Raw genomic sequence first — 20,416 nt, 5'->3', positions numbered from 1 at the left:
TTTTTTTTTATTAATAAAGGAGTTAATTAGCCTGATGTTACACGTGAATGCTGAGGCCCGATATACAGCAGCACAGATCCTAAGCCATCCCTGGGTGTCAGTGAGTAAATTACATTTTACTTGTCTCTAATTTTATATTAAACCTGTAAATCTAAGCATTAAAGTGTAATTTTAAGAAGCAGCAATACACTTCTACTAGGTCCATTTCTTTTTATGGAACTACTGGTCCCATTTCCACATAAAGGAGAAGAGCCATAGTCTGAATTTTGCTTCAGCTGTAGCAGCACTGTCAGCTTCTGGGCTCTGAAGGAACAGAATGAGGCTGTCACTTGCTGACTGCAATTAGAAGGTGCTGGGGGTTGCTAAAACCTTGAACATAACACAACAGGCAGATGTGTGACTTCAGCACCTTTTTTGTTATTTCGCATTCAACCTAGAAAACACTCATCACAAAAACGTGTCTGTGGAAGGGCTGTTGTGCCTGTTGACATCTTACTTGTTGCAAAGCTACTTGGAGTACAGTCTGTTTCTTGAAGCACTTCAAGCTTGAAATACAATTAGCAAATTCAATACCTAATTTAAGACTAAGCTGATGGCTGCCAAGTCCTTCATTTTTTTGGGCAGCAGCAATGGGGAACACCAAAGTGCACTGATCGATTTAAAATCAGTTCACTGTTAATAAATGCTAGGTTTACATGTGCATAGTTAATGTTTAATTTCACATATATTTTAAAAGAGGGGACTGAGTATGATCTATGGAGTTCTGGGACACAAGAGAAGACAACTATAATGAGTGTGTTTGTGCATAACAGCTCCTCTGAAATTTATTTATGGGACTGTGTAACATCTCCACACTTAGGACATGATGGACCATTTAAAATACTGATTTAAAAGAATTCCAAATGACAAGTATACTTTTTATTTTTAACATTATTTCAAGCACGTTATTTTTAACATGCTTGAATAAAACTTGCAGCTTCGCTTTTACTTATTTGTATTCAAGCATACTTTTGTTGGTTTTTTTTTTCCTTACTTGAATATTTTGTTTATTCTTATACAGGATGATGCTTCCCAGGAGAATAATATGCAAGCTGAAGTAACAGGTAAACTGAAGCAGCACTTTAATAACACCCTACCCAAGCAAAATAACACATCTGCTGGGGTTTCTGTCATCATGGTAAGAGAAATGAATATTTTTATACATTGATACTCCACTTTGCATATCTTCCTAACAGTGCTCTATGAGCATGTGTGGTGCAAGAATAGCAAAACCAAAGCTAGAATAGTCTCTAATTCTAGTCTTTATTTATGTATAATGTGGATTGTCTCATCATTGCTTGAGAGCAACCAAGTCCATCACAGTGCGGTACCTAAGCTATAAAAACAAGCTTCCAAACAGAAACATGTAAACACTAAGTTAGGTGTATGTTGAATTTGAACTCTTTCATTACAAAAACTGTGATTTTTTTTTTTTTTTAATCATAATGACCACCTAGTTAGTTAAGTAGGCTCTTCCCCTCTGCCCGACCACGTATTGCCTGATCATGAGCATACTGTTGTTCAACACTGTGCTTGCCAGGAAACCAGACCCCATTTCAGAAACTTTCTCTGTAGTATTAAATGTTTGCCACATTAATTTTGTCCTTATCCAACCCCTGCTACATTTTTTCTTTTCCCTAATGGGGAACTTTCCTTGAAGCATACAACGGGATCCTGACGACCCTTCAGCTCAACTTACATAAACAGTAATTCCAGAAGGCAGATGTGTGAATCATGGCAGAAGAAATGGAATTTATTGCTATCAGTACCAAGAACTGCATTTGTGATTGCCCAGTCACTTTTGCAGAGAATATGCAATTGCAATAGTGATTGAACTGCCCTTCTGTCCTTACTGTGGTCCATCCTTGTCTGATGCGAGGATGGACACTGCACATAGAGTATCTTCAGTTAAAAATAAAACCATCTATGGTAGTAACATAACAGTGATTTCCCCCCCTTCCCATTAGTATTAATTACTCTCGAAGTCCAGCCCACTTATGTTAACAAACAATTGTTTTAATCATCTGAAAGTCAGTAAATTTAAATAATGTTTCTGCATACGTACATGTGTTTGCAAATATATTTATGTGAATTAAATGGGCCAACAATTTGAATGTAGGACAAGTGATAACATAAAAATAATTCAGGAAATGGATTCAGGTTCATGCTGTTGTCTACATTTCATTTGACAGTTTGACTTGACAGTTTGAGAGGGACTTCAGAGCTTCATTCTTTATACTGTTGAGACTATGGATAAGCCTGAAGCTGAAAACTGGTATAAAATGCACTACATCTAATAAGAGCAATTTTAATTCTAACTCTCAGCCCCTCTCCAACTTGCATGCCACTTAAGCCTGTCTTGGATCTCTGACACAGCATAGCTTCTGGCTTCTTATTGGTGTGGGTTTTTTCTGATTCTGTTAGCTACTGACATGCCTTCAGCCAGGAAAGTACACCTCATTTTCCCTTTTCCTGCCTTATTTCCTTCTGACAGGTATGGAAGGATGTAAATGGATAATTATTTATTTCTGAACGCAGCTCCCAGTTATTGGTGAAAGGAAAAGTAAAATCTTGATCAAAAACACTGTGATCTAATGAGGGTTAGGCCCCCAGTTTGTTATTCTTGCCCTGGTTTATCTTGAACTTTGAAATTTAGTTACCTTTGTGTTCAGAAGCTCTTCACTTGTACTAGCACTCATTGCTTAAAAACATTCAGCTTCAGACCAGCACATATTGTAATTCTCGTGTATTGCAGTGCATTGCTATATCAGTCCACCTGCATATTTAATGGAATCCCCTTTAGCATCACTTCATTCCAATACTGTCACCTGGCCAATGCAGATAATACCATCCTGTGGCAGATAAGTAAAACTGCACATCCCCAGTTCAGTGTTCTTGCACAGGAGGCTCCCGCTGCCCCCAAAAGCATGTTGCTGTTAATTCATTACTGATTTTATTTTTTTTGTCAATTTTAAAATGTTCTGTAAATCTAAATTTGTTGCAATTGTGTTAGTTCTGCTTAAAGTAAGTCTAGTTTCTGTCCCTTGCTTCCTTCCTTTTTCCTCCTTTCCCAATGCCTGCATTGCTTTCCTCTGAGTAGGTCCAAGGCAATGGTACGTACTAACTGCGATGCTTTGTTCTGCTGCACAAAAATACATGTTCTCCATTTTTAACAAGAAAGGAGAAATAACTAAGCCAGTCTGAAGTGGAAAAAGCTGTACAGCCACACAAAACCAGTCAAGGAATATCTTTTAAGCACTTACCAAAAAAATGATCTGTCTTAAGCGATACATATTTGAAATATTCTAAGCAAACACTAATATAAATTTTTTTAACTTCCTCATACATATCCTGATCTATTCTCCTGGCAGTAGTTTTGTGCATATGTATATTTTAACATATCTAAAAGCAATTAGAAAAAGATGAGAACCCTAGGAAGAACAAAAACACTGAAATAAACATCGTTTCTATTTAAAATAAACATATTAATTGTCACTTGTTTTATAGTACTACAGACCTAGTCAGGAGATAATATAAAAAACATTCTTACTTAGTTACAGTAAAATTAAGCCTCCTCTTAAATCTTTTTATAACAGAAAATCCTGAAGGTATGTACTGCTGTGTGCAACGTGTGACAGCTACCAGAAGCTGCTGTGAGGACAGCACAGGAGAAAATCACTGTCAAGCATGAACTGAAAGCATGTCCTTTCCCTTTTACATAACTTTACCTGCCACTGAAATAGCAGAAACCACTTTATTTACAACTCTTTTTCCAGCAAACAGAAAAGGAAATGCAATCCTGCCAGCATAGCAGCTGCCTTGATAATGATAAAACTCCTGCAGACCACCTCAAAATCTCAAAAGCCCAGATGCAGCTCAGCTGGTCACTTCCTTGCATGCTCTGTGTGCAGAGTTCATTGTTAGTAGCAGAGAATTCAGTTGTGCAGTATGGAATTTTCTCCTGGTACCTCTATGCAGATAAGTGATGTCACTCACTTAAAAAAAAAAACCAATAAACGGCAAAACCTACACATCCAAAATTCAAAATACTAAAATACTTAACCTTTTCTTTTGGGAATTTTTATAGTCAGTACTTTGGTCTGGCAAAGCCTGGCAGGAAGGCCTTGGGGGTAGGAGTGGTGTCACAAGGCTGCTTGCCTCCTCCCCTGCCCAGCACACAGCCATAGCATTATATAAAATGGTTTCAGCACAAGAGTTGCCATCCATATACATCTAAATCCTTGTAGTCCTCTGTTTGAGAAATCAGAGGTACTAATCCAGCTCCTTGCCAAGTCGGATAAATGAGAAATTTGAATTTATGCATTCCAAAAAGGAAGTTTTCACTACCAAGCTACATGTTCAGTTTTGAAAAAAGAGGGTAAGTACCTTATTTCTGCTGTCCCTGATGACTTTGATGCAATAAACTACATCTGGAAAAAAAAAAAATGAACCATGCTAAATTTAACTTGTATCAGAAAATTATTTCAATATTAAATATTTTAGCGAATAGTATCAAACTCCTCTAAAAACACACAGAAATGTTCACACTAGCAAAGCAGGTCCTCCTGAGCAATCAATCAAAGAAAGAAATCCCTAAGGAAAAGGCAGAGCACCTTGCTTACTTTTCAAGTAGCACATCCCAGCTCAGAATATGAAATTCCACATAACATTATAATTCTTACACATGCATATGGAGGAGGTGCCACAAAGATGAAACATGTATTTGTTCTCCACTATTCAGTTAAGTTGTCCCACATTTGTGGATTTAGAAAGCCCCAGCTGTACATGACTGGAGTAAGTGTACCTTGCACCATTCTACCTAACTGAATAAACTACAAAGAACTTAATTTATCTGTTTTAACTTAAATCTGTATTACCAATGGTACTTAAAGCTCTTCCACAAAGTAAGGTAAGCCAAGGAGTAAATGAATTTATAATGATCAGTATCAGCCTTGAAAGTGTGAAACAAGACCAATTGCACTGTTCTCCCAAGTCTTAAAAAGCAATTTTGATGTATGTTTTTGACACAGGAACTACTAGATTTCCCTTTAGGTCACTTTAGACGCTGCACTAGCAATTAAACATTACACTCTCATTTAATTAAATTGCAGTTGTTGGCTTCAGCAACACTACTACACCTACTGCACTATGGAGTTCTCAGTTTTCATTCTAACCTGTTACTCTCTTCTCCAGTAAATTCATTTTTAAGTACAGAATTCAGAAATTACATATTTTTGCCACCGTGTCAACTTTGTGAGAGGTCATTTGCCTACTCTCAGCAATAAGCAGAGAAGCAGACCCTTTTCTCTAAGACAGAAAAAAATCATCTGTCACCTTCAGCGAGGGCTCCTCTTCTGTAATGTGTAGGTTTTTTACAGAAAATGTATTACTGAGCTCTCACTAAGCATCATGTGATGACTTGTCTGCAAAAACACAGGTGCATAAATTTGGCTAATAGCTGCTATGATGAGTTCCTGCTGTATCACAACCACTCACACCATCTTTTTTCCACATCAGACTTGCAAGACAAAGTTTTAAAGGTTGCAACATCCTGGCAAACATATGTCTGGAAAATAAGTTTTCCTTACATTTTCCAAAGTCAGCAACAGAGAATGCTATCATTTAATTATCTATAAGAGTTCTAATGTTATTTCTCCTTTTTTTCCTGGCTCTAATGCATGCACTTGATGTCTTGTAGATTGTTTTAACCCTTAAGTTCAGACAGGGCTTTATTTAACTGCTGATTTCATGATGTGCCTTGGGTTTGTTTTTTTGTTTGTTTGTTTGTAGAACACAGCTCTAGATAAAGAGAGTCAGATTTTCTGCAGCAAGCGCTGTCAGGACTCTGGTAGAGCTGGAATGGAGAAAATTTCTGCAATTGCTGCTGCAGCTGATGATCCTCGTGTGGCTGGGTCCGAGACCCTCCTCCCTGCTGCTTCTGAGCCACTCCGATCCCCCACGCTGCCTGCCTCAGTATCTCCTGAGCTTGCTGGGGATCAGCCTGGTGCGTAGGACTGATGAAAACAAATCCAACTGAAGCTCCCCACACTCTGGCCACAGTTTCTCTTCATTTCCCATGACTGTTTTTGGTTTGTGTGCTCCTCTCGTGGCGAGCCCCTGCCAGGCTCTGATCTTCTTTCTTATAGTGAGCGAGTGACCGTGCGCTTTGAGTGCTCTTTGCCCTTGTCTTCAGAACAGCAGTAGGGGAAAGACTGGCAAATGTTAGATGATTTTTAAGTTATCTGTGTTAGTAATTAACTCCATTTCACACAGCCTTGGGCTCTAAATAGACTAACTTATGGTGTAGCTAACCATATTTTTATATGAGCAGTGAGATGATGAACAGTGACCGGGCCTCCCCTCTACAAGCAGGCCCCGTTCTGTTCTTCTCATGAGAATTCTCATAAAAGGGGGAGAGGAAGACAAGAGATGAAAACTTCTATTTGCCTTCTATTCCAATGCCTCTATTTTTAGCCAAGTTTCTACTAAACTTGAAGAGGCAAATTTTCATGAAAAATTTTTTAGTGGACTAACTGTAAAATATCATGAAACAAACACTGGACATAGAGAGGGGAAGGATGGTTGTTTTCCATCAAGTTTGTTATCTAACTTGCAGGCAGGGTAGTGTTTAGATAATATGAATTTAAATAAAGTGACTTGGGATGTAAACATGAGCACTGGACATTTATTTGTAATGAAGACTGGAGTGAAGGCAGCCTTTTTGTTTTAGCCATTTTCTATCTTAACTGCAAGTGTCCCATCCACAGCTTTCTCCAGGGTCAGACTACCTATTAGGTAAAATAAAATTGTGTTGGACCTGTGAAGGGAAAGCCTGCTGCATGTGATCCAAGCTACGATGAACAGAGCAGCTCCCACTTCTATGATAAGCTGATACAGGAACTGCCATCAATAGCCATCAAAGGTTGTCAGTGCTATCCCCCTGTTCACCTGGTGCAGGCACTGGAAACAAGGATTGGGGAGCAGCTATCCTGAATCTGCAGTCACAAAATAGATGAGGTTTTATCTTTACCATAATGCTTAGTTCAGTATAGTATGTATTCAGCTTAATTCTTTTCCTTTGCTCGTTCTTATGAATTGGTCATAGTTCATTTTCTCTCTTAGCTATACTTTCTACTAGAATTGTAAAAGAAAGACCTGCAATAAACTTTCTTCATTAAAAAAAAAAAAAGAGATAAAAAGTCTTTCATTTCTTTGAGAACTCAGTTATTTCGTCAGTGAAACTGTTGTCTTCCATACCTACCACACTTCATAGAATTAATTTGAGGGATTCCCTTAACCTTTTAAAGTTCATTGACTCCTGTGGAAGGCTTGGGAACACATGATTAAACATGATGGTTTTACCTTTTGAAGAGGCATTTAAAGATCAGGAAGTGCCAACTGAGAACTTAAGGTCATGGTAGCTGAAACATGTACAGCAAGAAGAATGGTAGTAAAGGTAGGGAAACACATTATGTGTCTGAAACTATGATAAAAAGGTTGGGTACAAGCAGTCATTGTGAATTAACTTTGTTGTGGGCTCAGTAGAGTTAAGTTTTAAGATATTTGGAGAGTATGAGAATAGCCTTTATGTAAAATTATATACATTCACAATTTGAAACAGTGCAAAAATACGAAGATAGCACTCTACCCTTACTCAGAAAAGAAACTATGAGAGTCTGTTAGCTGGCCCCGTGTATGGTTGGTAATTTCTATAACAAGTCTCAGATGAAGCTCAATAAAGAATGTGTGATTTCAGGTGGAGAGGGTTAACCAGCCACTACCCACCAGAGCTGAATTCAGGGATTAGTAGAGAGGGAGCACCAAGAAAGTGATGAATGCTTGGTTGAGTTCTGTTTTTCCTAAGAGGATGGATATTCAGGTGTGCAAGGCCTAGATATTTATTTTATGAGGCAAAGCCTCTCATGGATTAGCAGAGATACCCAAAGTGTTACACAAAACCTCATGCATATGTAAAAGAAAGGATGATAATTTGCCTGGTCAACAGCTGTCAGTTCTAAACTATTCCTTTATCTAATGGAAGAAGAGAATAAAGATACAAATATCCTGAAATTGTGTCCCTGAGTTCATGACTGATCAACATCTGATCATTCTTATACAAGTTATTTTGATTCACAGAGCAGAGGCAGGTGTGAGACTGTGCCAAAATGCCTATTTAAAGATAGTGATGACAGCTGGAAACGATGATCATATGGCCAACATAACTGGATAAAAACATGGGATAGGTGAGAAAGTTCTTAACTCTATGTATAACCTCAGGAAAGTAGTATCACTACTCCATGCCTTAATATAGTTCCACTTCTTGAGCTTCCACTTGTTTGAGCTGGGGAATTTCAGTCCTGTAATTCAAGGGAGTGAATCTGCGAAAACCTCATTGACCTCTCTCAGAAACAGAGGTTCACAGTTCAGGTATGTGGTGGCAAGACCAGCAACAGTGGCAACTTCTGCAACATCTAATGCTACTTTTCTTCTCTGTGCTTCAAAATCACACTAATTGTATATGAAAGAGGTTGCCAAAATATATAATAAAAGCAACCAGGCATCGTTCAGCGGGTTCATCGTTCAGCGTACCTAGTGGTACGGGAGACACTCTAGCACCCTGGTGTACATCCAGGAGATCAGAAGCAAGATCTAACCATATGATTTCCAACAGGGATGAGAGATTTGGCCTTTATGAGAAAACTCTCAGTTTCCTCAATCAATTTGAGGAAATTTAATCGGTTTTGATCAATTTGAAATAAAAAACTGTTAGCTAGGAAGCAGTCATGTGTTACACGCTGCCTCTATGCTCACCAAAACAGGGTTCAAATTCCTATACACCAAATTATTTTGGTCATCATTAACTGCATTAGTTTACTGAAGATCTTGGGTTGGTTCTGCATAGAATTAAACTATTTTGGATTTCATGTGATGTTGTATCGTGGTAAATCCAAGCGAGTGGCTCAAGTGTTACACAAACATCCTAACCCAGTATGGGAAAGGTCTCACTGGTTTAGAGCAACACCCTCAAAACAGCCCATCTCTGGGTTTATTTAATGAAGATAAAACCAGTTTCTCAAGAACAATATAGTCATCTTTACTCCTTTTGAATTACTTTTGGGAGAAAGAGAAAGCAAAACAGAGATGCCACACCACAAACACACTTAAATCTCTGTGAATATTAGGACATAAAATGGAAAAGCTACAATCTGGACAGTCACTATATCTAGGCCATTCTTACTCAATATATCTAACAGCAACCATGTCCTGACTAAAGCTACAATAAAATTAATTTCCCATTACCTTAGCTCTTCTGGACATTTATTGTGCTGACTGCTAAATCAGCAGAGCAGGAATCTTTATCAGGGATAAGTGCTGCAGATAGTTGGAGGACTACCAAGAGGATGTCAGGGCAGAAACAGTAACAGATCCATACACCTTGCAAGAGGCTCCCTTTCAGGTGTAGAGGGTTTCTCGTAACACACAGCACAACATAGCCAACAACTGCAGAAATATTCTCAGAAGTCTCACGGCATTCATTTCCCTCTGCTTGTAGTAGCACCACAACACAAGCTTCCTTCAGAGAAACCCTCACCCTGACCACCCCATCACCTCTTGCCAGATCCTAGGGCGTTTCTATCAGAAATTTTCACAAAATAGAAGGGGTTTCAAGGTACTTCTGCCAAGTACTTCTCCACAAACCAAATGTGCAGCACTGCTGCTGACTCCCTGACTCTCTGACCACCCTGACTCTCAGCAGCAGCAAATGCTACTTTCCAGAGCACCTCCCATAAAATCCAGCTGACAGCTGGTCCCTCTGAACTTACCAAAACAGAAGAAAGCCCAGACTATCACAAAGAAATGCTTTTCATAAATGCTCTCTCTGCATTTGAGAAGTCAGTCCCTCTTTTCAGGAATATTCTGCAAATAACAGCCAAATGAGGCCCAGCTGCAGGTTAATGCCTGGCACCTGCTAATTAAGCAGGTTTCAGGCAATCCATGCGACACAGGTGCTGCCCTGAACAGACTAACAAATACCTGAACAGTTGCAAATTTAACCCTGCTTTGCCATCTCACCACAAACAGCACGACGTGGACTAGTTCAGCCAAAGCTGAGATCCCAAGTGCACACCTGGATCCCCAGAGGGTATGTGGGCTTATCTATGGAAGGAGGGGCATGTCCTACTCACCAAAGCAGTCCAGAATGGGGGTGTCCTCATAGGCCTGCTCCAGAGAAGGTGAAGATGTCCTTTCCCACAAAAGAGCTGCAGCAATCAATATGCAGAACACCAGGCTGCACCAGCTGCTGCTTCCCCACGGAGTGGTCATGCCATCACACTGGCTGGATGCAACTCAGGACAGCACATACAGGTACAGTTGTGCTTTCAGTTTGGGAAAGCAGCTCATGATCAAATAGGGCCCTTTCTGAAACAAGCAATCTGCCAAATCAATGCCCTATGAAATATTTTGGCTCTAAGATCAGAAACTATTATTTCTCTCAATAATAAAAGTGTTTCCTAAGTCAGCGGGAAATCAGAAAGAGAAGATATTCAGGATTTCCATTTGGCAAAATACACCTTTGCTTGTTTGTTTTTTCCCCTCCACCCAGCCTAGGAAATCTACCACTGGCTTCAAACAAATGCAAGTTGCACTTCAAGAGCATACCAATTACCCCTCAGACTCTTCTGATATGAGGCTATGAATGTTGTTGAACTGAAAGAACTGTGAAGTACAAGTTTTGCATAGCAAATGTTACTGCTTGGTACACTGGGCACTTACTACAGTCTTTGCTTAATCACATCACATTCTGCTACACAAAACATAAAAATGTAACTCTACTGATATCACCATAACCACCTCCATACGAAAACGTAGCAAGCACAGAAAACTTGGTCAGCGTTTCATAAGCACCAAGAGTACATTAAATGCATTAGCCATGACACCTTTTTCCTCTGTTGGGAATATACCGTGGAATCACAAGAACCCAGTACTGCACTGAAGCCCTCAATTACAAATGTAATTTTATTTAATTTCTTCACTCAAACTGAATTTTCTCATTCCAAATCTTTACTGAAAGAGATAGTAATTAAATGCTTAGAAAAACCAGGAACTGCTCTAGTAGGCAGCTAGAGAAATGTATGTATCAATACAGATATGGAATGTAAATTTCAACTCATAGAGATCACAACATACAAAGAAGATTTTTATGCAATACAGACTTACAAAACAATAACAGTTCTTTTCACAAATATTTTCACAGAGTTCTGCACAGCAATCTTGTAGAAAAGTAGATTTGTGCAACACCAAAATAACTTATTGTTCCTTAGTATAAATTACTTTTCATTTCCTAAAAGAAAGAGGTAATTTAATATGACTGGGCAGGATCTGGCTGGATTTGGTGATAGCAAAACATGAAAGACATCGTTGCTATATGCAGAAAAGGAACATGGCATGTGCTACAGTATTGCAGGGGCAAATTCTGAGGGGAAAAAAAGAAAGTAAGTCACCTGCAAGTCTAGTACTTCTGCTGCTGTATGGGGGCCATGCCCCAGCAAGCACCTGCTGCCTCGGTGCTTTCACAGTCCACCAGCAGAGGTGTGCTTTGGAATTTGCACCTCACCTACTAAAAAATACCTGCCTCTGTCAGCTTCTACTTTAAAGTCTTCAAAACAGCCTTTCTGATTTTGAGGAACAATCCACATTTTGGTGTGCTTTGAAGGAGATGCCAGATAGCAACTAAAAGGATTCACACACAAACTCCATTCCTGATTTCTCTCTCTTAAATGCACAAAACATACAACTAAAAAAAAGAACTAATTGCCTAGGCCTAGAAACATGCTTGAATAGTAACATTGATGGAAATGATTTGCAAAGTTTAAAATTACATTACCCATAATTTAAATATTACCCCTTGATTCCCAGAAACTTCAGTGCTGATGTAGTACAATCATTTGGAAAAGTACAAGACAAAGTGTGGTACAGATAGAACAGATTAAAATTCCCCAAATATCATAATTCATTTCCATTATGTTAAAATCATATATTCCTCAAGGTTATAGATAAAGCTTCAGATGGAAAATCTGTTTCTTCATAATATAACTAGAATGTGAGTTTTAACCATCTTTACTTTAGGTTTTGTTTACATACAGGGATCAAAATAGACTTCTCCTTGTGACTAAAAATATAGATTTTTAACTACAGAACCCAGCAGCTGTTTTTCTGCTTCTTTGCCCTTTCCCCAAAAAAGTCAAGCGAGGTCTACAAAAATAGCAATTAACTTTAAAAAATAGGTTGCTTCTTCCAGCAAATTTAAGTTACATTCAGATGTAATATAACTATTTATAAAGGAACCATGTGGCTCGACACCAAGAGAGGCGTGCTGTGTTCAGTTCCCTTCTGACACAGCTGCCCATGTCAGTGCTCGTGTCGGTCGCTGTGAGGATCAGTATCTGGTTTGATACTCGTGGTGCCAACGATTGAAGTCATTGTAGAAAACCACGATGCTCCCGGATGCCATGCCAGTCATTATGCACCTGAGGAAAGCACAGGAGCACACTGGTTAGTGAACCACCTCGTGGTCAGGTATATGAGTCAAAAACCTGAGGATTTACATCAGTCTAGGCCCAAGAACCCTGAGGACGTGACCAGCTTCCACCGAAGACAGCTGGAGCTAGAAGTGCTCCACAGATCAGAAAACTCAGGCTTTAGGGGCTCCCATCTTGGCCTTCCAAGAACTTCAGAACGATGGATTTGAATAAAACTGCCATCTGCAGCACCTCTGGCAGGCTTATGGATCACAAAGAGTACAGAACAACATGCAACAGTTTTTATGGTCAGCCTGAAGCTATGGTTGAGAGTTAGACAACAGAACTGTTCACCAGCATCACTGTCCCACAAGGCCACTTCAGATTTGCCAGGATTATTTCTTGGCTGGCTTGGTTTGGTTTTTAGGGATATTGGAGTGGGATGAAGCCCTGCTGAAGCAGCAAAGTGAAGGAAAGCTAGAAGTGTTCATTTCAGTTTTGGCTCCCTCAGTGAAGCACATCTACATGAAGGAACTGGATGTGGGCACAAGCCTTGAGTTGGAAATATTAGTGTTTGAGTTTGAAAGTGATCTGAAGGCTTCGATTGTTTTGGAAGCTCCTGAAAGCAGTCACTGTGCTTTCCCACTGAGGCAGTCTTTCTTTCTAAATTCCTTACCCTTGGCCTACTACTAGAGATCATTAGATATATTTGAAAAGCCATGACCCTGACACAGCACACAATTACAGGAGTTTCTACATTTTCCTCTCTACTGTCTCATTAAAGTATTACAAAAATCAGAAGTGTAGGGATGTATAAAATTCTGGCACCTCAGGAAAAAAGCCTCAGAATTAAAAAATTCAGAGTAAAAAGCTGCGATTTTTCCTTCAAAACAAAGACAGAATAGGTGATCATCAAAACATTGCATTTTGATAGTATGACAGCATTTCGTTTCAAGAGCACTATTCTGATTCTTTTTCTATTAGGTTAAAATGTCTTTTTACACACTCTCAAACACACACATTTATGCATACCAAATAAATAATGCTGAGTAATTATGTAAAATTACTCAGTAAATTACTCTGAGTTGATCTCTTCTGAGTGTCCTTGTCTTCAAATCAGAAGTGAATAGGTTCCTAACTTGAGCTCATGAATAAATTTATATATTTCCATGTTAGATTTCAGTTTATTAACATGCCATAAATTACAGTTTAAAGATTCTCTAAATGCAAAATTTTATACATCTCAGAGGTCTGACATTCAACAGCTGTAACTCCAGTTTTTGAAATATATTTAACAGCAGAGGCTTTTTTAATGGAAAATGAAAGCTGTTCAACGTTTCATTGAAGTTCACAGGTTTTCCTGGCTTGGATTTTTTTAAAGTTCATTTTAGCTAAGTTTTAGAAATTTAGTCAAAAATTTTGAACCATTCAGTATGGATTTCAGTAAGTGCAAGGTTAAGAGCCTCAGCAATATGCTTTACTGCACAATGTAGACATTCCTAAGGGATTCAGGAGCCAAGTCTGCTTGAAAAGTACACAGGAGCAACACTAATACACCAAAGCAAATAAAATTCTAGCCTGAAAGCTAAAAGTGTACAAATGAGATGGTAAACATCCATCTTATAAACAAACACTGTTTTTGTGACAAAAACACAGAAGCACTGTACAGATGCACTGGAAAGTGTGATGTAAAAGTGCAGTGAAAATACTCACTGGCCACCTTCAGTAGGAGTCTTCAAAAAGGTTTATGATGTATGTAGATAAAATAAATTGTCCAAAATAAGAATTACTCTTTGCTTTAGCAAATACATGGATGTGTGGAGGGAATCTTGGTGTGCAACTATTCTAACTGCTCTATTTTTAACATAAAGGTCTGGAATTAGGAACGTGATTTGTATCATACGTGAAAGAAGAGAGATGAAAGCACACATGTAACCTTCCACCTCCATGTGAACCACACTCTACATTGGCCCAGGCCAATAACTCAACCTATCTTGAAAGTCTGCCAAATAAGATTTCTTGGATCTCTCTCTTCATTCCCCCAAGAGCTAAAATCCTGAAAAATATTATCTGCCCTAAATATGACATGTTAGATAAAAAAAAACTTATGCAAGCACAGAATTCTCAAGATAATCACCAGGATCTGTGACCCACAGAAAATCAAAACTGGAAGAAAAACAGAAATGCAATTTAATTGTAAGCATGTATTCTCCAAAATTCTTGTCCAGACCAGGCTTTGCTCTCACCTTTGGTCATATGACAGGGCCATGGATCGGATTCCAGCATCACACCCCGGGTAAGCAAAAAGCTGCTTGAGGTCCCACATCTGCCACACCATGACAACTCCATTGTCTCCACCTGTAAGCAGATACTGTCCATCTCGACTCAGCTGAATTGCCTAAGGGGAAATCACATGGATATTTGTCAGATAAATATGTGTTGCTCTAACTCCCCCACTTTTACTTTCAATAAAAGGTTTCATATTGACAGCTGAAGATCCAATACAACATCACATCAATACAAGCTTTTGGGAAGCAACATTATTGTTATTTTACCCAGCAGTTATTTACCCAGTTATTATGCACAAATCTCTGTAATACATTAGATGTCACTAGCTGAGTTTTACCTGACCTGTGATTTACTCCATATTCCAAAGATCTAATATCAGGTCAGCTAAAGAAATTTACTCTTCTAATTAGCTAGATTTACAAGACCCAGCAGCACTGGCATTCCCCCAAGGGTCTTAATACTACCCTAGCAGAGGCTGACTGCTGAAGGGAACCAAAATGTTATACAAATCACTAGAATTAATTTAGACCAGCATTTTTAGATTCCTGCTCTGGATTAATAAAAGAGTGATCCATCTCTCTTAAGAGACACAGTGTTTCCTTTCATCATCCATCCTGAAACTGCCTATGACAAATTCAATGGCTTATACCCTGATTTTGTATGCATCATGGGGACTGAAGGCAAATCTACACTTGAAATCTTTATTTGGGATCCAGATCACAGAGAAAGATGGGGTATCTTTGGGTTTCGGAGTGAAATTTCTTGAAACAGGAGTCTTCAACCTATTTTGGTATTTCTTGTGTGCTGTTGGAAAAATCAGGATACATAAAAATAAATCTGGGTAGCCTTTCAACAAAATACACACACTCTTCACACCATAACTTATTCATGATAAATTTCAGCTCCCTGACCCAACTTTTCAATAGAATGATGTAAGAATAGAGGATATTCAGAGAAACGGCTTTTAAATTCCAAATACACACGTTCTACAAACAGGTTGATCCACTTTAACTAAAACACTGTCACTGGAAGGCAAGGAAATTGCCTCAAGATGATAGTGTATAAGCAAAATTCCAGATCAAAGATTTAAATTTAGGAAACAGTAGAAAGAACTGAAGACAGGACCTTGCAAACATCTCTCTCCTGAAGTCTGCAAGTATTTTGGCACTTGCAGTCTCTGCTTCTATAGTTTTGCCATATGCAAAAACCTGCTACATACTGTGATTTTAAATTCCTCAGGAAAAGGAAGTTTTGGGGTTTTTTTTAACATACAGAATTTATAGTGCCTGCCCCACAAAAAAATGAGAGAAACTAAAACACAAAGACATTACGTTCATGCAACATTGAAGTGTTTATACAGACTGCTGACAAGCCCAGAAACCAAAATATACAGTGTGTGTAAGATACTGCTCCATGAACAGCAATAACTGAAGTCAGACATATTGCACATCTGTATTTTTGTATTGCTGTACTCTATTACTATGATGCCAAATACATTCTTTAAGAATTATATGATGTGCGACACTTAGATTAAGATAGTTTCTATATTATGTTATAAATTTCGAGTGTTTACTGCAACAACTCCCAAGTAATCAGAATGAATCACATTGCTAGAATTTTATTTCACACAGTAACTTTAAAAGGAATGTAATTGAAATACAAACGCATACTGTAAACAAAATACAACGCTGAACAGGAAAAAAAAAGGATGATAAAACTATTCCAGCTGTGTTTTGAATTACGATGACAAGACATACATGTAAATTTGGACACAATAAAGCATATTTTTCCAACCATATCTAAGTATGAAATACTAAATACTAACCAAGGCTAGAGTTGAGTATGCTGAGCTGACGCTTCTCTCCCCCAAGAAACAAATGTTCCAACCATAAATTGCTTCTGTAATTGTTTTTATCAGCCTACAAAAACATGGGAAGCACCTCCCAGAGCACAGACTCAAGGAGCCTGAAAACACTAATTTAGAGGCCATCTTAGAAAAGTAGAGTAACTCAGTAAGAAAGACATAGAAAACAAACTGATATGACTGTGAAAACTATGTAGAACTTGCATGCACTGAGTAGATGATCATGAGATCTAACATACCAGACATAATTATGAAAGAGATTATTCATTAGAAGCAAAAATCAATATGGGGTGGTTTTCTTCTCTATAGCAATGGCAGTCTCCTAAGGGTATTTTCAAATTGCAATGAAGACCGTGACAAATAATTATTTGCTACACTTATAAAATTCAGCTGATGAAAATCCATTAACCTTATGGTCATGGTTCACTTGAATTTTATACTTGAGGCTTTTACCAAAGAAATGCTATATTAAAAGGCAAATTAAAGCCATTAATCTTTTAACTCTTCCACTACCTGCAAGATGCAATGGGGTTTGTGATCTTTTGATTACATAAAGTATAGGCTTTGAACCCTTACTAATACCCATGCAATTTTACTAAGTCATTGGCTTGTCAGGAAGACAAGATGTTGATTTATTTAGTTTTATTGTCTATTAATAAATTTCTCAGCCACTTGCCTATATATATATATATACACACACACATATATATGAATGAAGGAAGGAAGGAATGAATGGAAGAAAAAGGTCACCCTGTCAACATTTCAGTTTCATGATATGCCCTCCAAGATTTAACAAACAAAAGGATGCTTTTACTCCCAAGCACTCCAACTGGTATAGAAGATGACATGAATCAATTTTACTGTTCTGCTTTTCCCCAGCGTAGTTTATCTACAATTCTACTAGCTATGAAACTGGAACAACTCTGCAACTAATCTTTCTCACAACACGAGCTTCAGACTCTCAAATAATCCCCAAAGCGCACAATTTCAGCAACGTTCTAAAAGCTGCATTTCTGACTTGTATTTCCTTGGAAAGTCTCAAAACTTTGCACAAATCCCTTTTAACGTTTCGGGTTTTTGAAAGGCAGTGCTTTGTAAAAAGGCAGAGCTGACACTGTGACAGCCCTGGCTTACAGCAGCAGGAGTCTTGTGGGCACTTCCACATTTCAAAACAGACTCATGAAAGGAAAATAAATTGATTCCTCTGGGTGAAACAGCATACAGCCTTTGCTTAGGGTAAAATAACTTTGCTTCTCAGAACAAGCAGACTATTTAGAGTTAAGTTATTCATTAAGATATCTAAACACTACATGGTAGATGTACTGTGATATGCCTAAGCTCCGCCGAGCAATACAGTATTTAAAACAAAAACAGGTGGAAGGCATTGATTAGACCCTGAATTTCCCCAGAGCATCTGAAATTTTTCTAGCAGTTTTCTAGCCCAAGAATACAAGAAGGAAAATCAGAATGTTGATCCAAACATCACTATTGAAAACTGCTAGTTTTGCCAATAACGTTCGGAAATACTGCCCCATAATGACAGAGGGAAACAGAAACTGTGAATGTTACATTACAGATTCAACACTTATGACCTTTTCCTTCCCTTTTCCATCCTCCTCAAGCAAGAGCCAAGGAAAAGTGTTTGTCGGCACAGCCCATGGGTAGGTGCTATTCATTTTAAATGCCCCACTTTAATCATGCAGTTGCCACTCGCCTTCTAAGATGATATAGTGCAGAAGCACTGGGAAAGACGCTGTAGGTTGTTTAAGCGTAAAGCTCAGCTGGGACCACTGGGAGAGAAAGAAAACAAAACAAAACAAAATAAAACCCAAAACCCTGTACAAACGTAATTCTGGCCCACAGAGAGCAAGAACTTCCATCGCCTCTAGCAACATTCCTAAAGCTGTGGGTACTGACTGAAACACTACAGAAATTGTTTTAGCCGGCAAGGGAGTTCTAGATATTTTACAGATTTGCTGGCCTAGCTGACAACATAATCACAACTGCAAGTGACAGATTATCAACATTATTAATGTAAAAAGAGAAAACACTGTGATATGTTCTTGCTTTATGGCAAGAACTGGGATGAAGGGTAGGCTGAAAACCTCAAAAGCATTTGTACAAGGACAGCCGAAGGTACAATTTCAGAGAACACATGCAAAAATCTACATTAATTTGGAAAAATGTCTTGGGACAGAAATATACACATTCCTACTTCATTTCCCCAGCCTCAAATCTGCACTTGAGGCTGCCACAGCATGCAAAGATGGAATGCCCTCTCACCCCTGCAGACTGCACTCTCACTATGGAAAAGAGACCTAGCAGAGAGTTATTTCTGCATATTCCACCACCAACATATCTGACACTTTGAAAACATAGGAATACTGGATTAACGGAGCATGACAGACTTTTAGAAGGTTTTAACTGGAATATACTGAATTACACTGGAAACTTCAGTGCTGAAAAAGCATTCACTGTTCCATGTAAATTATAAAATGGAAATAATGAAGATCAAAATTCTTTCAAATACATTGACACATTCTTCCATCTTAAGAGTTAGCGTGGATAGAGTCAAGAAAAGAACTGATGCAAATTTAAAAATGCTTAATTTTGCACAACAGCTGAACGAATGTCAATAATGCTGTAAACACAAGGGCAAAGAAGCATTTTCTTTCTGAAATGTGTAATCCAAATAAAGGAAAAACTTCTGAGAGTTTTCAACTCAAGAGAACACTGAAAATCCCAGCAGCTGAGTTCCTGGGATCTTCCATCAGATTATGAAAGTCAGCTTGGAGGTGTAGTACTGCTATGTGCTTGGAACAACAAAAGTCTCCTCTTGCTGATGTTAAATTTTTAAACAGTTTTTATATAGAAAACACTTCTTTACTGTGAGGATGACTGAGCACTGGCTTGGTTGCCCAGAGAGGCTGTAGAATATCTCCATCCCTGGAGACACTCAGAAGCCACCTGGACATGCTTGAGGAGGAGGGCTGGATGATATAATCTTTAGAGGTCCCTTCCAACCTCAATCTTTCTGTGATTCTGTGCCTCTCAGACCACGACTACTGGCACAGAGACCATAACTTTAACTCAGGCAGCCTGAACGCTGACCCAGAAATATGATCTTGTTTCATGCCTCTGCTGCCTTCTGTCGCTTTCTAGCAGATTTGGCAATACTTGTTCATTCTTTTTCTTTCCCTTTCCCTTACTTCTCATTCAAGGAAAAAGTAGGAATATTTTTAATTCAAGGAAAGTATTCTTTTGACATTTCTGCTTCACTGTAGTATAGCTGGCAGCTTCTGCTCTGCTTCATAGGTACTATTTCATAGGAACTGTCAAGAGACCTGCATTTTGTAGTATAAAATAATTTTCATAAAACCATAAGCTTAAAATGCCTCCTGCACAGTTTTGGACTTGCTCCATGTCTCTTGCAGCTAAAGATGTGGAACTTAGCTGCCTGTCTAGCAAATGCCAAAGGGCTAAGGAGTTGAAATATAGACATATGCCTATAAACTTCCTGAAGCTCAGCACAACACATGCTATCTGAACTAAGATGAGGGAATGTAGCCAGAGATGCCAAAAAAAGGTAAAGCTAACATCCAAAACAGCCTGTCCAATGGCCTCCTGCCTTCAGACTCAAAGACACAGCCCAGCCCCTCCTGGTCAGCAATAAGTAATGTTTGTATTCTTCAGTTCAAGGAAA

At 38.6% G+C, this 20,416-nt stretch overlaps 2 protein-coding genes across 8 annotated transcripts in view; one reads left to right on the top strand and one right to left on the bottom strand.

Annotated features, from left to right (window-relative positions):
- The window catches only part of DCLK2 (doublecortin like kinase 2), an 83,378-nt gene extending 76,150 nt beyond the window's left edge, over positions 1-7,228 (top strand). For 2 of the 5 annotated variants that reach the window (XR_001875672.1, XR_001875671.1), the window contains 4 exons: positions 20-100; positions 1,061-1,177; positions 2,232-2,314; positions 5,830-5,941. Coding sequence is in view for 3 of the 5 variants with exons in the window: in XM_017820139.1 (XP_017675628.1) it covers positions 20-100; positions 1,061-1,177; positions 5,830-6,051 (420 nt within the window). In the remaining 2 variants the exon portion in view is untranslated. Of the gene's footprint in view, positions 1-19; positions 101-1,060; positions 1,178-2,231; positions 2,315-3,139; positions 3,153-5,829 lie in introns of all 5 variants that reach the window. The other 3 variants (XM_017820139.1, XM_017820138.1, XM_017820140.1) reach the window with 2 other exon arrangements.
- Positions 7,229-11,032: 3,804 nt separating this feature from the next.
- LRBA (LPS responsive beige-like anchor protein) overlaps positions 11,033-20,416 on the bottom strand; it is a 410,805-nt gene continuing 401,421 nt past the window's right edge. For all 3 annotated transcript variants that reach the window (XM_017820154.1, XM_017820156.1, XM_017820155.1), the window contains exons 55-56: positions 14,807-14,958; positions 11,033-12,569 (exon numbers count right to left, since the gene is read on the bottom strand). In XM_017820154.1, coding sequence (XP_017675643.1) covers positions 12,479-12,569; positions 14,807-14,958 — 243 coding nt within the window. In that variant the 3' untranslated portion in view covers positions 11,033-12,478. The remainder of the gene's footprint in view (positions 12,570-14,806; positions 14,959-20,416) is intronic.

This window comes from Lepidothrix coronata, unplaced genomic scaffold (genome assembly GCF_001604755.1).
Source record: "Lepidothrix coronata isolate B3197 unplaced genomic scaffold, Lepidothrix_coronata-1.0 Scaffold79, whole genome shotgun sequence".
Taxonomy (NCBI): Eukaryota; Metazoa; Chordata; class Aves; order Passeriformes; family Pipridae; genus Lepidothrix; species Lepidothrix coronata.
The sequence above is the reverse complement of the archived record's forward strand: the minus strand, read 5'-3'. Positions and strand labels throughout refer to the sequence as shown.